General features: G+C 45.6%; 1 protein-coding gene across 1 annotated transcript; it reads left to right on the forward strand.

Annotated features, from left to right (window-relative positions):
- The first annotated feature begins 10487 nt into the window (after positions 1-10487).
- On the forward strand, positions 10488-17420 carry LOC116895984 (Krueppel-like factor 17). Its single transcript, XM_032897031.1, is given in 3 exon segments — positions 10488-10556; positions 15269-16061; positions 17239-17420. Coding segments are annotated over 3 exon segments (1044 nt in total).

Below are 17420 nucleotides of genomic sequence, written 5' to 3' on the forward strand. Positions count from 1 at the left end.
CACATACACGCATACACACATATACATATACACACACACACACACACACACATACACACATGGCTACGACACACATACATATACACACACACACACACACACACACAGTACACACACACACATATACACATGTATACATACCATACACACATATACACACACACACATACATACACACACACATATATATATACATATTATACACACATAGACCTACACACATGCACACAACACATACATACATACATACATACATACATATACATACGTACATGCAAGAGGCACGGACATGCTAGGGGGGAACTGAAATGTTACCACTTAGGTTTTTCTTCAAGGGAAGCAAATGTAGTACCTTTTTTATCTGTAGGTTGTGAGGACACGTTTTTTAGCCTGATGACTTTTGTGTTGAGGAGTGAAACCACCCTGGCTCCCTCCCCAGACCCCCTTGTTTTTCTCCCTCAGTCAACCTGTGGAACCCAGCTTTATGGATGAGATGTCAATGCACTTAACAAGGAGTTTCTCTGCTGTAACGTCCGATCCTTATTTTTCCTTTGTTCCCTCAAGGAAAGTTCTTGAATGCTTTTATTGTGTACACCAGATTGAGCTCGATTTATCACTGCAATGTTTTCACCAAACGGTGTTCTTTTTTCTGAATGTTTAAACCACTTTTCTCCTGGGTCAGACTCTCAGTTTTGAACCAACACTGGTACTGAGTCATGTCCAACCAACTGCTCCTTTTTCTGTTCCCTCCGTGGATCAAAGACCTGCTAGCTGTTGCGGCCACAGAGACCTGCAGACAGAGAGAGAAAGAATTGGGTTTCACTGATTGGAGTTTCAGTTTTACCACAAGTAACGTCCGGCTGAGACTCCAGTTAGGGGAGTGAACGTGACTTACAAAGCTTGATGGTGGCTGGGGTGGGGGGTATCGTTAGTCAGTGAGGACTGCTAGTCTGAACTTGGAAGAACGGCTGATGAGCAGATAGCCATTCCCTCCTAGTTTTGCAAGTTGGAAATCAGACTAAGCAATACAGGCACTGGAGGAGGTTGTAAAGGTTTGTCACAACAAGCATGAGGACTCATCTGGTCCCCAGTAACCTTATAAGAAGCTGGGTTTGGTGGCCTGCCCCCATGTTAGGGACCCCAGCACGAGAGAGAGGATGAACGTGAGGATTCCTGAGGGCTCACTGGCCAGCTAGTCCAGCCAGCCTGGCAAGGCCTAGGGTCCCAGTTTAAGATTCTATCTCAAACAGCAGAGGAGATAAGTGCCCCTGTGTAATGACAGGTGAGACTGCCTCCTGCCTCTGAATCCACTCACACATGCAAAGTGGTGCAGCTGAGGGAAAGAGGAGAGAATTCAAGACCTGACGGGCTGCATAATGAGTTCAAAGCAGACAGGTAACCCAGTGAGCCAGCCGGAGGAGGAGGGGAGAGGAGGGAGAGGAGGAAGAGGATGATGGTGATGAGGAGGGGGGAGCAAGAGGAGGAGGAGGGAGAGGAGGGAGAGGATGATGGGATGAGGAGGGGAGCAAGAGGGAGGGAGGGAGAGGAGAGGAGGGGAGAAGGGAGTGGAGGAGGAAGAGGAGGAGGGGAGAGAAGGGAGGGGAGGAGGAAGATGGGAGGAGGAAAGAAGAGGAGGAGGGAGGATGGATGGGGATGTGAGGAGGAGGGAGGGAGAGGAGAAGGAGGAAAGAAGAAGAAAAAGAAGAAAGAAGGAAGGAAGAAGGAAGGAAGGAAGAAGAAAAGAAAGTGAGAGTGGGGAGGAGGGGAGAGAGGGAGAGGCCTGTTTTAGAGAAGCCCACACCCTCTCCTCCCATGTGTTTACCTCTGAGCAACTCTTTTCTAAAAACCTTCTATGTTTAAGCTGTAAAAAATTTCATTAAAGATAGATCTTGAGGTAAAGGTGTTTGCTGCTGAGCCTGAAGACCGAGTTCACCTCTGAGGACTCACATGGGAGTGGAGAAACCAATCCTCTGACCCACACACCAAACAACAAATTACTCCCTTTTGCTGTTGGTTTTTTTTTTTTTTTTTTTCAGAGCTGGGGACCAAACCAGGGCTTTATGCTAGGAAAAATGCCTCTAACACTGAGCTAAATCCCCAATCCCTGGTTTTGTTTCTTGAAGACTTGGCCTGGGGTAGCCATGGCTGCCTCAATCCTGTTTGTAGACCAAGATGGTCTCAAACTCCATAGAGGATCTCCTGCCCCATGCCTCCCAAATGCTGGGATTAGAGGCATGATGCCAGCCACCGCCACCCTGGCTAAATTATTCATTTAAAAGGGTGTAATCTGTTCCACCTTCAGCCGTCCACATGATGCATAATAATGGGTTGTAATTCCAGTCCCGGGGGAATCTTTACACTTTCTGTTGCTTGTAGGCATTGATTCATGTGAGCACCCACAAACACCCACATACCTAAGATGAAAAAACCACAGTTGTAGGGCTGGCTTGGGGTGCCAGATACCTTTATCCCAGCACAAGAGGCAGGCGGGCAAATCTCTGTTAGTTAAAGCCAGCCTTTGCTGAGGTAATGAGTTCCAGAAAGCCAGAGCTATGGAGAGACCCTCACCCCCCAAAACAAAACAAAAAAACAACATTTAAAGCGTGAAAATTAATCCCGTAGTGGGATCAGGAGGCCCAGGCCACAGCACTCCCTTGGCATGAGGCTCAAACTTGATTCTATGGGATCTGACTGTGACAATTCTGAAGAACTACACACATGTATCCAGACATTGGCCAAAATACCTTGAATCGAAAAATAATGGGGACTTGAGAGATGGCTCAGGTTAAAGGCACTTGTTGCTCTCGCAAGAGGACCCCGTGAGGGTCCCCAGCATGGCTGGGGAAAGATGGCTCACAATCATGTAACCCCAGTCTCTCTGATCTCCACAGGTCGGCAATGTGACGCAGTGCCAGGGATATACATGTAGGCAAACACTCACACACACACACACAGCGCTATAAATTTCTGCTGAATCACCGTCATGTCCCACTTTGCTTCCAGAAGGTTTTTAAGCCGTGGCCTCATGTTACAAGGGAGAAAAAGAATGTTAGTATTCGATTGTCGGTGTCTCATTGAGCCTATAAATTCTTTTCTAGGATGGGGAATAAGGCCTCATACTGTATACTGTATACCGAATAAGGCCATTCAGGTTGGTCTGAAAACACTATACAGCCCAGACTAGCTTCTCCTGCTTCAGCCACGTACGTGGGTTAACCCCAGGAAATATAGCAGTGTCATTGCTTCATTAAAACCAAACCACACTAAACCAACCAACAACAAAACCTAGTTGGGCACAGGCATACCTTAATGGCAGCACTTGAGGCAAAGGCAGGTGGCTGATCTCTGAGTTTCAGCTCATCCCAAGCTTACCAGAGTGAGTGCCAATATAATAGGGATACACAGGAAACCCTGTGTTGAAATCCAAAAAATATTTGTATGTCATCTTATCTGTCTGTTCGTCTGTCTGTCTATCTATTCATTTCATTATCTAATTCATTCATCTATATCTATCCATCCATCTGGATATTGATAAAATGAATGTGAAAGAGGGAACCATCTCAACAGAGGAATTTGGCAAATCAGAAACAGCACAGGGAGAGATTGAAAGCACCCCAAGAAGGGACTGGAGGAAGTACCAGGCATAGAATTATTTCCTACTCTTTACTGAGGACTGGGGTTGGTCTCTGGCACCCACACTCAGGTAGCTCACTGCTTGTCGTCGTTTGGCTCCTGAGCGGTCTACATTTGATGCTAATTTGCTGCCCCATCACTACTCAGGACTCAGGATTCTCAGAACCTTCTCCCATTAAATTTGTAAACACAGGTGAGGGGCTGTACAGGATAGAGTTAATGGCTGACCCAGAAGGAAGGATGAAGGGAGCAGTGCTTACAGCAGGAGGAGAGAGAGTGTGAGGCAAGAGAGGGCTGTGACTGCGGAAGCTGACATTAAGATTCCACGCTTGTACTTTTTGCAGGTTGTTATGAATGTTCCCAAGGGATGGATGTGTCCCGGCCTTTGTAAGTGTTTTTAGGGCTGTATTACATTCACTGGATCAGAGGTTACAGGTTCTTTCTTGTAGTAATGTTTTTAAATTAATACTCGAGCTATACATATTATTTTAAGATTTATTTTATTTGTATGAGTACACAGTCGCTGTCTTCAGACACACCAGAAGAGGGCATCAGATCCCATTACAGATGACTTTGTGGTTGTTAACTGAACTCAGACCTCCAGAGCAGCCAGTGCTCTTTTTTTTTTTTATTTTTTATTTTTATTTTTCAAATAGTGTTTTAACTCATTGAGCCATCCATCTCTCCAGCTCTTGTAGTGATTTAAGAGTAAGAGAGTGTGGGGTGAAGGAGGCACTGGGCTGCCACGGAGTTGGATGTAGGTTCTGCGATATCTAAAGGATATCTTGGGGCACTATAGCCGGATCTCCCCAGTGGGTAAAAGAAAGCCATTTAATATAACTGTACAACAACAGCTCACAACCTGTGTAATCAGTCTGATGGTTCCCTTTCTACCTCCATGGACAACCATATACATATGGTGTATACACTGCACTCACAGACATACACATAAGAAGTAATTTTAGAAAAAGGCCTAGGGTTGGGGGAGGGCCTTTAGTAGTAGAGCACTTGCCTAGTAAGCTGCAGTTCTGGTCTGATCCCCAGCTCCGAAAAAAAAAAAAAGGTGAAAAAGGCCTTGTTTCAGGGGAAAATACTAAAACCAAAGAGGAGGAGGCGGAGAGGAGAGAAGGAGATGGAGGAGGCAGGAAGGGACTGAGGGAAGAAGACAGATTAAGGATGAGGGGAGGAGAAAAATGAGAAAGAGGACGGCATTTTGTATTGTTACAAAAGTAGCCTAAACTGTCAAACCTTGAGAGCCCTTGGCAGCATTCAAAAGCTGTACTTTACAATCTGACGGAAGGGGCAAATTACTGAACCAATCTTGAAACAACCTGGTACTGGTTTTATGTGTCAACTTGACCCAGCTGTGAGTTATCACAAAGGAGCTTGAATTGAGAAACGTCTCTGGTTGAGACCCAGCTGTAAGGCATTTTCTCAACTAGTGGATCGGAGGGGAGGGCCCAGCCCATTGTGGGTGGTGCTGTCCCTGGCTGTCTCTAAGGAGAGCAAGCTGAGCAAACCAGAGGAAGCAAGCCAGTAAGTAACATCCCTCCATGGCCTCTGCATCAGCTCCTGCTTCTGATGAGCTTTGAGTTCCGTCCTGACTTCCTTTTGTGATGAAACAGCAATTGGTGGAAATAAGCCAATAAACCCTTTCCTCTCTCTCAATTTGCTTCTTGGTCATGAGGTTTGTGCAGGAATAGAAACCCTAAGACACAACCCTAATTCTAAAAAAACTTGCAAAATCAAGGGTCTGCACCTGGTCTAGGCCCAGAGCTAGAGAGACAGACACAAGCTTCCATCTGCAACCTAGAAGCTATTTCCTACCAATACGTTTTGTCTGGATACTTTTTAAAGCCTTTGTTTATGTGTTATGTCTTAGCTGGCTTTTGAGTTTTTGGGATCTTCTGGATGTAAAAGTGCACTTCTGTGTCTACATGTGCTTGACTTTTTAATTTTCTTCTGTTGTTTGTCGGTTCTTAACGTTTGTTTGTTTGTTTTTATTTTCAGCAGATGCCTGCTGGCTTTTCTATGAGAGCAAGAAAAGCTGTGGATGTAGGTAGGGGCGGGAGGTGGGGAAGACAAAGAGTTGGGGAAGCAAACCATAATCCGAAAATATTGTAACAAAAACTTAAAAAAAGTTTTAAGGCAGCCAAGAGATGTCTTATGGTTGAGTACCTCGACTGCTCTTCCAGAGGTCCTGAGTTCAATTCCCAGCAAACTACAAGGTGGTTCACAAACTATCTGGGCCGATTCGATGCCTTCTAGAGTGTCTGAAGACAGCTACAGTGTACTTAGGTACAGTAAATAAATATTTTCAGAAAGTTTTTAAAAATGATGAAAATGGATGAAATCAGAATTTCTGAAAGAAAACAGAAAACGAGACTCAAAATAGCCCAAAATGTGAAGAACATTTCCACAGCCCACCACAGGCGCACTGCCAAGGAGGTGGGCATGGAACTCACCATTGGACTGGTCTTCAAAACATCTGGGTGCCAAAGAGAAGCTGACATAGGGGGCCACCCTGAGATACAAGAACTTGAGGACAGAAGCAGACAAGGTTACCTCCAGCTATACAGGGGAGCCTTGAGCCAGCCTGGCTACTCGAGATCCTGCTGCAAACCAACCAAAAACTTTAAGTAGGTTGTTTCAGGAGGACTGGAGAGACTTAGGTTAATAACACTTGAAGTCTCTTCCAGAGACCTGGGTTTGTTTCTAGAAACCACGGTGGTTCTAAACCTCTTTTTTCATCTCTGTTCACTAGGCATGCACGCGTGCAATAGACATGGGCAAAGCATTCATACACATAAAGTAAAATAAATATGTTAAAAAAATTTAGAAGAACTCTTGAGAGCTAAGTTGGTGATGGACTTGGGAGTTTGGCCAGCCTTGATCCACATAGTAAGTTCCAAGACGGTTAGGTTATAGAAAGATTGTACTTTTTTTTTTTTTTCTTTTTTTTTTCTGGAGCTGGGGACCGAACTCAGGGCCTCTCTACCATTGAGCTTAAATCCCCAACCCTAAGACAAAACAAACAAAAATAAAACAAACACTCAGAAAAAGACCTCTTGAAATAGAAACGCAAATATTAAAATATTAAACCTTTATCTTCAAAGGAAGGGAATACTGAAGGCTTAGGAGGAGAAAAATAAAGAATGACCATGAGCTGCTTCTCCGTCAAGGCCCAAACTGCACACCCAGCTCCTGAGACTGAGCAGGGGTGGCGTGATTCCAGGCCCCAAGAGATGGAGAAGGGTGGTAGTGTGAGGCGAAGCAGAACTTGAATTAAAGTCGAAGTGGAGGGGGCACGGGCAAAAGAAAAAGAAAAGAAAGAAAGGAAGAAGTAAAAGTGGAGTCCTTGGGTCAGAGAGGGCTTGAACCTCAAAGTCCACTCCCTCAGTCGGGCCACACTTCCACCTCAACAAGCTTGATGACTTCCTAATCCGTCCCAAACAGTTCTACAACCGGGGACTGAGTGTTCTAACACGGGCCAAGTTGTTCTGTTCAACCACTGGAAGGAAGGGAAGACCTGGAAATAAGAGGATTTTTACAGATTGAGTGGGAGCCTAGTGGCACCTGGAAAGCCGGGTTAGAATGAGAACTCCAAGATGTGTCCTCATCTTCTCCAACAGGATGCAAAGTCGCTAAGGTGAGAAACCAGTTATTATTTTATTTTATTTTATGTGTATAAGTGTTTCACCTTCATGGATATAGTAAGATACAGAAGTGCAAGGTTATTATCCCGTGTCTAGAGGACACACTGTGTGCAAGTTTACATCCCATGTATAAAGACACACCATGTGCAGGATTATTATCCCACATCCGAGAAGACAATAGCACGTATCGGTTATTCAGTGCATCGTTGTCAGCAACTATAAAAATATTAAAGGAAAACAATGGTTGGATTCATGAGGGTTCACTGACAGAAATGAGATGATACAGGGAAGAATCTGTGTAAACAGTCATGAAATAATTCCCAATGCTAGTTTTGTCCTGAAAAATAGAAGGGAGGCTCTGGTATGGCTCAGGGCTTAGGAGCGAACTCGAGGCCTTTGAGTTCCGGTGTCCCACACCACATAGAGTGGTTCACAGCCAATGGGGAAGTCCAGGCCCACGGGGATCTGACCCCTTTTTGGCCTTCTCTCTGAGTGACACTCTAAACACGCACACACACGCAAGACACGCACATGCATGCACAAATGCACGACAGTTGGAAAAACATGAGTGAAGCAGGAGGGATGGCCTGGTGGCCCAGACACACACTGCCTTGCAGGATCAGCATTTCTTAATCGTCCAGCCTTCTCTCCAGCTCTACTTCATGGTTTCTCTGTCTTTTCTCAAAGTCTTTTTTTTTTTTAAATGTGATCAATGACAGAAAATCCCTCAATTTTCAGGAAAATAGGGAAAATAGGGCAAAAAATAGGGAAAGCAAAGAAAAAGGATTGCTGGGCAGTGGTGGGCAGCTTTAATTCCAGCACTCAGGAGGCAGCCACAAAATGTCAAGAGACTAAAACTAAGAGAAAAAGTTTTGTTTTTGCTTTGATTTTGTAGATAGGCTCTCGCCATGTAGCTCTCTAGCTGCCCCGGAACTCACTCTAGACCTGGCCTCAGACTCAGAGATCTCTGACTCCCAAGGGCTGAAATTCAGGCTACCACCACACCTGACTCAAAACAAAACAAAATAAAAACCAAACATATCCTGGGCTAGCACCTTCTACAAGAAATGATTTCATTTTGTTTATCCCACTTGTGTTAGAAGTTTAGCTTCTTTTGTCTTTTTGAGGCAAAATTGGATTTATAGTCCTCATTAGTCTTGCTAAACCAGTGAAAACAGAGGTCCTTAATTTTGTACTCCCCAGAAAGGGGCAGAGAATGTGCTGGGTGTCCCTAATAAGATGCTTATTTCCTCAAGGGCTGTGGTTTTCCTTGTTACTCCCCTAATCACGTGACAGACTAAAACCCCAGTCTTGCTTCAAAAGGCCTCCTTTTTTTCCCCAAGGGCATAGGACTGAAGGCGAGCCTTTAAAACACAGATAACAGCAACAGTAGCAACCCCAGTTTAAATGATTTGATCAGACAAATAATTCAAGCCACAGGTCATAGGAGGGTGTCTGGGGCCAGCTTAGTTACAAAGTGAGAGTCTCTAGGGAGTGGAGGCTGGGGGGGGAACAACTTGCCAGAGCCTGGTGGTACACACCTTTTTTTTTTTTCGGAGCTGGGGACCGAACCAGGCCTTCGCCGCCATTCTACCACTGGAGCTAAATCCCCAACCCCAGTACACACTTTTAATCCCAGCACTACAGAGGTAGAGGCAGGTGGTGGATCTCTGAGTTGGAGGCCAGCCTGGTCTACAGAGTAAGTTCCAAGACAGCCAGGGCTACACAGAAACCAAGTCTTGGAAACAAACAAGAACAGGGTCAGTGAGGAAAACCTGTCGTTGCTTCAAAGCTCCTCTCTGTCTGGCTGCCTGTCACTGATCGTCTCCACAGGTCAAGCCTGGCTTAGATGTGGCCTGAGCCCCCCCTCTCTATCCATCCCCACAGCTTCAGGTCTGATTTCTTCATTCCTGTCCTGATTTGCTTCCGATTGGATGCTGCATGAACAAATGAGTCCATTCCACAGAGTGCCTCTCTGTAAGTGTTCCTACAAAGGGAAGGGCACCAGCCACCTCCCAGGACTCAAGTGTCCCCCACAGTCCCCTCTCCCCATCAACCCAGTAAAGCACAACCTTCTGCTTGTTATCTTAGGATGTCACACTAACCAAGGACAGTCATTCACACACACACACACACACACACACACACACACACACATGAACACACACCCTTTTTGTTTTGCTAATGGTTTGCTTTTTTTTTTTTGTTTTTGCAGGGACAGAGTCTTACTGTCCTCACTGCACAGTGTTACTGTCCTCACTGCACAGACAGTGTCACTGTCCTCACTGCACAGACTTCCCACACTCAGCATCCTCCTGTCTTTACACTGGGATTACAGCTGTGTGCCACTATGCCGATTCAAAAGCATATCACTAACTTAATTTTAATTTTAATTTTGGGATGTGGTCTGGCCATTCAGGAACTCAATATATAGGTCAGGTGGTCTTGAACTCAGAGATCTGTCTGTTTGGCTTATTCCTCTCCAGAAATCTTTTTTTTTTAACATTTATTTTTATGATGAGTATTTTGCATGTATGCATGGTCCTGTGTTCATGCCTGGTCCCCAAGGCAATCAGAAGAGGGTGTCCAATCTCCTAGAACTGGAGTTACAGAGAATCAGTGCCCCCACACAAGGTATGGTTAATACTGTGGGATGCCTAAATTGTATGGTGGGCATCCGGGCTTCACTTTAGTGGAGAAAGGACAGAGGTGCTCATCCTGAAGCGGAACCATCGATCCTGCCCTGGAAAACCCATCGTTAGTCTGGAGGGATTATGGCGTCTCTTTTGTCTGCAGAGGCTTGTGTACCCGCCCTGCCTCTGTCATCAAATCTTCTGTTTCTCCACTGAGATTAAAGAGGCTGTCTTGACTGAAGTCTCAGGTCGCGGTTTCCCCCAAACCCGTTTTGGGTCAAAACAGTTGCTCAAAAACTGTAGGTTAGAGGGTCTAGGTGGAGGGGCAACACAGTGTCTTTAAAAAGTGGTAAAGTCCAGTAAAAGTTGTGGAACTGGATGGATGATGGGCTGGGAGGCATTGGGTGGGTGTGGCCTTGACTCACCCACCGCTCAGGGGGCAAATAAAAGCCCACGCAGCCATTTGTGGGATTATGGCGTAGCGGTGTTGGGATCACGCCTGTGACGTGTGTGTGTGGCGCCAGGCTAATCTCCGGTTTTGTTCTGAACTTGGGACTCAGCCGACATGGAGCAGGACACCATGAGCAGCAGGCTATGCAAAGTCTCCCATGGTGAGTCTGGGGCCCATCCTAGGGTGGGTGCAGGTGTTGGTGGAGAATGGATTGAAGGTGGAGGGGGGGGCCCAAGTCAAAGGGAGGCTTGTTAGTTAATCAAGTGTGTTTTAAAGAAAAAGCGCGTTAGAGCCTGTGTTTGGGTGTGAAGGTGGAAGGGTTCAGCTGAAGTTTAGAGAGAGAAATCTATGTACCATGGGAAGGGTGGGAGGAAAATCTTACTAATTGGATCCCTTTGCCAAACTCCACTAATAGAGTAGATTATTACTTTTTCCTTCCTTCCTTCCATCTTTCCTTCTTTTTCCTTTTTTTTTTTTTTTTTGGGGAAGGAGTTTAAAGATGGCGTCTCTGTGAGCCCTGGCTATCCTGGAACTCTGGGTAGACCAGGGTTTTGAGAGCGATTGTCCTGTGGGAATGCTGGGGGAGGACATTTATTTATGGACTCCTTTGCCAGACTCCACTGGCATTTTTGGGTGGGGCGTGGATTGGGGTAGTGGGGAGGTTGAAGGTAGGTAGTTCTTCTGTGTAGCCCTGGCTGCCTTGGAATTCGTTCTGTAGACCAAGCTGGCCTCAGACTCAGGTCTACCTGCCTCTGCTTCCAGAGTGCTGGGATTAAAAGGTATGAGTCACCATGCCATTTTTTAAAATTTAACAATTTTATTTATTTTGAGACGCGGTCTCTAGGTCAACATAACCTCCTATTCTGGGTTATGTTGACCGGAGTAGCCTCAAGCTCAGAGACTGGCTTGCCTCTGCCTTCCAAGTGCTGGGATTAAGGGTGTGTCATTATGCTTAATTTATTTTTTGGTGGGATTAAAGGTGTGTGTCACCACATCTGTCTTTAATAACAGAAATATTAAAGCCTCTAACTCAAACACTCCCTCCAGAAGTTTTCAGGAGAATATGGAGGCTCACTTGAAGGTCATACTTAGAAAGCTATTGTGATAATCCAGTGAGGGGTTAAATAGTGAGCCTTAGCCTACAGAGGAGAATCTGAACATGGGGAACATTATGGAACCAGAACTGGTGGGAAATGTTTGGAAAATAGAGGGCTACCCCTGACAGGAAGAGGCCAAGCACCCCAGAAGGAATCCTCCACAAGCTTTTTTGAGAAAGTCTCTACATAGCCTGGCTATCCTAGAATTCATTATATAGACCAGGCTAGCCTCTAACTCACAGACCCATGTGGCTCTGCCTCCTGAGTGCTGAGACTAAGGAATGCACCCACATAGCCAGTCTCCCCACAAGCCTGGCACAAGTCTACTCTGACTTGAGGGCTTGCCGCGCACTGGTTTATTTTACAGGTGTATGATGCATACTGAGTACGTTAATCCCGTTTTCCCTCAGATCTCCTCCAACTTCTCCTCTCATGCCCTTTTTAAGATTGCACGCTGAGGGGTTGGGGATTTAGCTCAGCGGTAGAGCACTTGCCTAGCAAGCGCAAGGCCCTGGGTTCGGTCTCCAGCTCCGAAAAAAAGAAAAAAGAGAAAAAAAAAAAGATTGCACGCTGAGTTTAAATGGATTTATGTCTTGTTCCTTTTTTTTTTTAAAGATTTATTCATTTATTATATATAAGTACACTGTGAAGTTGTCTTCAGATACACCAGAAGAGGGCATCGGATCTCTTTACAGATGGTTGTGAGCCACCATGTGGTTGCTGGGAATTGAACTCATGACCTCTGGAAGAGCAGTCAGGTGCTCTTTTTTTTTTTTTTTTTCTCTTTTCCCGGAGCTGGGGACCGAACCCAGGACCTTGCACTTGCTAGGCAAGCGCTCTATCACTGAGCTAAATCCCCAACCCCAGTCAGGTGCTCTTAACCGCTGAGCCATCTCTCCAGCCCTTGTTCCTTATTTTTAGGAACCCACAGAATTTCATATATGCCTGTGGGTTTTGGGCTTATTTACTACATCACGAATAATTTACCAGTGCCATAACTGAGGCCCCTTCCCTCAGTAACCTTATAAACGGCCACTAAGTCCTTAACTAAGGGTGCAGTTTCATGTCCCTGTTCCCCTCTAATGTTTAAAAATGTGCCTGCATAGCCACAGTTATTATTATTATTTTTTAGAATCTCTATAGTCTCTACGGGTCTGGAATTAAAAAACATTTTTTTCTATTTATTTATATGAGCACACTGTTGCTCTCCTCAAACACACCAGAAGAGGGCACCAGATATCATTATAGATGGTTGTGAGCCACCATGTGGTTGCTGGGATTTGAACTCAGGACCCCTAGAAGAGCAGTCAGTGCTCTTAACTGCTGAGCCGTCTCTCCAGCCCTGGTCTGGAATTTACTATGAAAACCAGGCTGACCCTTAATTCACAAAGATCTGCCTGCCATGTGTCACTGTATCCAGCTTGCCAAAATACTATTAATTCTGTTAAAATTAATAACAACTCTTTTTTTTTTCCCCGGAGCTGAGGGCCGAACCCAGGGCCTTGCGCTTGCTAGGCAAGCGCTCTACAGCTGAGCTAAATCCCCAACCCCAACAACTTTTGTATATATTCTGTAACTATTTTCTTCATGGTAAACTGCTTAAGTTCAAAAAGTACAATTGGCATTGAATCAAACTTTCATATTTCTAATCTAGAACTCAGTATTACATGTTGTTTAATTACAATAATATCCTTTTGTTTTTGTTTTTTGTTTTTTCCAGACAAGGTTTCTCTGTATAGCCCTGGCTGTCCTGGAATTCACTCCTTTGTAGACCAGGCTGGCCCTCACAGAGATCTGCTTGCCTGTCTTCTGAATACTGAGATTAAAGGTGTGGACAGCCACACCCAGCAAATAATATACTTCTAATTGTACTTTCCCATTTCCACCTCCAGAGGCAGGAGGCAGAGGCAGGTGGATCTCTGAGTTCAAGACCAGCCTGTGGAGAGAGTTTCAGAACAGCCAGGGCTACACACAGGAACCTTGTTTTGGAAAAGAAAAAAATGTTTGCAGGACAGTCAAACAGCAGTGCTTGGCCACTTTGTTAACCTGGGGGTGAATTCCTGTCTTTATAGCTGCCTTTGCCATGGGATTTGAGATGGGATTTTTGCTTTGTCCTATGAGATAGGATTTCACCCTGCAGCTCTGTGTCTAATATGGGCCCAGGTTAAGAAACAAACTGACTGCAGGCATGTATTGATCAAACATGGGATTTTTTTTTTTTTCCTGTTGGTCTCTTTTAAGTTTGAGCTCCCAATTTCTTTATGGCATGCCTAACTTGTCCTGGAACTCACTTAGACCAGGCTGCTTGGTCTATCAAACACAGATCCTGAGTCACGGATGTGGACCTCTCAAGCCTGGTAGCCCCAGATTCACCTTATTAGAATTCTTTTAGGTTGGGAGTATGCCAACAGTGGAATTCTCTTAGAATTTTTAGTGTAACACGAGTGACTAATGGCCACATTGGTGTTCTCTGAAGTCCCCTGCAGTCCCTCACCTAACAACTTGCACTTTAAATGTATCGGGTCATTAGTATTTAGAATGGTCAAAAACAAAACTTCACCTGCATAAACATCTCATTCCATGCACCATTAATAAAACAGTGCTTAACAGTTAGACATAGCCTATTTTACTCAAATGCAAACGCGGTCTGGTGGGATGGCTCAGGTAAAGGTGCTTGCTGCCAAACCTAGTGACCTGAGTTCAATCCCTGGGACCCACCTGCAGGAAGGGAGGTTTTCATCATGTATTTATTTATTTATTTGTTTGTTTGTTTTTGGTTTTTGAGACAAGGTTTCTTTCTGTGACTCTGGCATCCTGGAATGCAGAGATCTGCCTGCCTCTGCCTCTGGAATGCTGGGATTAAGGGCATGTCCCAACACACCCAGCCAAGAGGTTTTATTTGTATGTGTATCGTATGGGACTCTCTACGTGAGTGTGAGCATGCATGAGGAGGTCAAAGGACAATATTGCATGTTATTCTTTGTCTTCCCGCTGTTTGAGACAGGGGCTAGTTTTGGTTGTTTACCAGTGTATATGGCACTGGGATAAGAGATGCACTTTTTTAAAAAAAGATTTATTTGCTTTATGTATGTGAGTACACTGTTGCTCTCTTCAGACACACCAGAAGAGGACGTCAGATCTCATTACAGATGGTTGCAAGGCACCATGTGGTTGCTGGGAATTGAACTCAGGACCTCTGGAAGAGCAGTCAGTGCTCTTAACTGCTGAGCCGTCTCTCCAGCCCCAAGATGCATTTGTTAATGGAGTCCAGCATTACATGAATTGACATTCTGTTTGTGTGGTAAATGCTTTGGGCACTGAAGTACCTTCCCTAGCTCTGGTCTTTTCAATCTACCCATTCTGGTGTGTCCAGGAAGAAAGTGGTAAACTGACAGTTTGACGCCCCTCTTATCATTAACAACATGGAAAGCTCCATTCTCAGACAGAATGAGCTGCTCCAGGCAAGATGCCACCCGCAAAGATCCAAATACCACAGTGGCCACATAAGCATAACCAATGAGGTCCCTTGGTTAGCAAACATATATTCCATCTTGGCTGCCCTGGACCCAGGAGTGGTAACTCGTGTCAGTAAACCTTAGCAGTAGGATAACCCTGGGCTACACAGTGAATCTCGGCCTGAAGTGGAGAGTGCAGAGCAGTCTCTTCTCAGCCCGTCAAGCTCCTGTGACCAGCCATGGTCAGTTAACCCTTGGCCTGTCCTAGGGATCGGGGTAAGGAACGTGTGGAACTTAGAAGTGGAGCAAAAGGAAGTTTGTTCTCATGTGACTTTTCTTGCAGGATAACGAGATGTTGATGCCAGTGTCGCATATGCCTGGGTCTTCTGGAAACAGCGGATTTCATCAGCCACCAGCCCCTCAATATTTACCAGAGTTGATGAGGCCCTATATGGCCTCAGCTGAGGAATTCAGATGCAGTGAGGGAGGGTGGGAGCCACAGTTCATTAGGTCACTACCTGAGAGTGGTGCGAGGTGCCCCTCCCAGCTGACTCCTACACCTTCCCAGAATTATTGTCAGAGATCGATTGGGAGGGGATCCCATGTGATGCCAGTCGGAAATCCAGGTACCCTGGGAGTGGCCATTTCCTTCAGTGAGAATCTGATGTCTCAGGGTGGCCTGCCAAGCCCAGCTTCCTGTGGAGTCTCAGTGATGACCCACAGCAGTGCCCCAACAATGCCTTATTCTGTATCCCCAACAGTACCTGCCACCACGGGCTCTTTAAAACCTGGAATATTTTTGGTCCCAGGCATGCCTTCCGCTGAGCCCCATGCTGTGACCCCTATATGAATCAGATGTTTTTCGGTAAATCCTGAGATGGTCTCAGCTAGGTTCCAGCAGTTGCTACCTATAGACTCCCAAGATTCACTTGTGACCCAGTCAAATGTCCAGGAAGGACCTTTCATGTGTGAGCAGCCCACACCTGCTCCACAGGAGAGAGAGACCTCCAGTACTTCAAGAGGGGCAACCAGGAGACGGTCCCTAGTTTTAAGGCCTTACGTCTGCTCATATGATGACTGTGAAAAAGCTTACACCAAGCGCTCTCACCTCGTGAGTCACCTACGCAAACACACAGGTGAATGATGTGTTGGGTGTTGGGCGGGGAAAGGGGTATAGGAACCTTGGTTCCTCCTAAACCGTTCTTAGATTTATTTTATGTGAATGAGTGTTTTACTTTTATGAATGTCTCTGTACCATGTGCATGCCTGGTGCCCACAGAGATGAGAAGGCTTGGATCTCCTGGATGGAACGGGAATTATAGATGGTTGTGAGCAACCATATGTAGGTGCTGGGAGTCGAACACGGGTCCTGCAAGAGCAACAAATACTTTAGCAGTACCCGATTAACTCTACTCAATTGACCTCCTTGTTACCACCCCAATGTTCTGGGTTCCTGAATGAAAGACATGTACATACATAGGCTTTATGTTTTTATATTTCTTAAGCAGCTCAGTGGCTGGGCCACTTCCTAAACTTTTTTTTTTTTAAAGTTTATTCATTTATTTTATGCATGTGAGTACCCTGTAGCTGTCTTCAGACACACCAGGAGAGGGCATCAGATCCCTTTACAGATGGTTGTGAGGCACCATGTGGTTGCTGGGATTTGAACTCAGGACCTCTGGAAGAGCAGTCAGTGAGCTGAGCCATCTCTCCAGCCCCACTTCCTAAACTTCTATGTGGCCAATTACCTCATATTCCCTAGTTATCACTTGCTAGAACTTATATTCCATCGTGACTGTCCCGGACCCACCCAGACGTGCATTCCCCTAGCTCCTACATGACAGCTATGTGCTCTGTCCTGTACCTCTCAGGCATGGTGTCCCCTCTTTGCCTTCTCCAGGCACCACCTCCTCCTTTGGTCCCTTGCCTAGGAATCCTCAAAGTCTGGCTCTGTATCTCTGCCCAATCATTGGCATCAGCAACTTTACCAATCAAAACCAAGTGGGGGCAGGGCTTCCTCAGTGTCTTGCAGCCGATGTGCAGATTCTCATGCAATTTTGGGGTCCCAGATCAACATAATACAAGCAGCATTAGACCAAACTCACAACACTTAATTCCTGAGCCAATTGTCAAGCTCAACACAGTTGAGCTTGTTTTACACAAGACTACCCTTTCTCTTCCAAGCTTGGAGGCAAGCCCTCCTGGCTCATTAGCCTGCCATCTCATCTGGTGGCCTTTACCTCCCACTGGTCTTCCTTTCTCACCTTGTGGCTTTTTGTACCTAATTTAACTCTTCCCCATTCTCTTCCCTAGGTGAGAAGCCCTACATATGTGACTGGAAAGGTTGTAAATGGAGGTTCTTCCGCTCTGATGAGCTTGGACGACATAAACGGATCCATACCAGATACCGACCACATAAATGCGATGAGTGTAACCGAGAGTTCATGAGATCTGACCATCTCAGGCAGCACAAGAGAACTCACCTGCCCAAGTAA

This window comes from Rattus rattus, chromosome 1 (genome assembly GCF_011064425.1).
Source record: "Rattus rattus isolate New Zealand chromosome 1, Rrattus_CSIRO_v1, whole genome shotgun sequence".
Taxonomy (NCBI): Eukaryota; Metazoa; Chordata; class Mammalia; order Rodentia; family Muridae; genus Rattus; species Rattus rattus.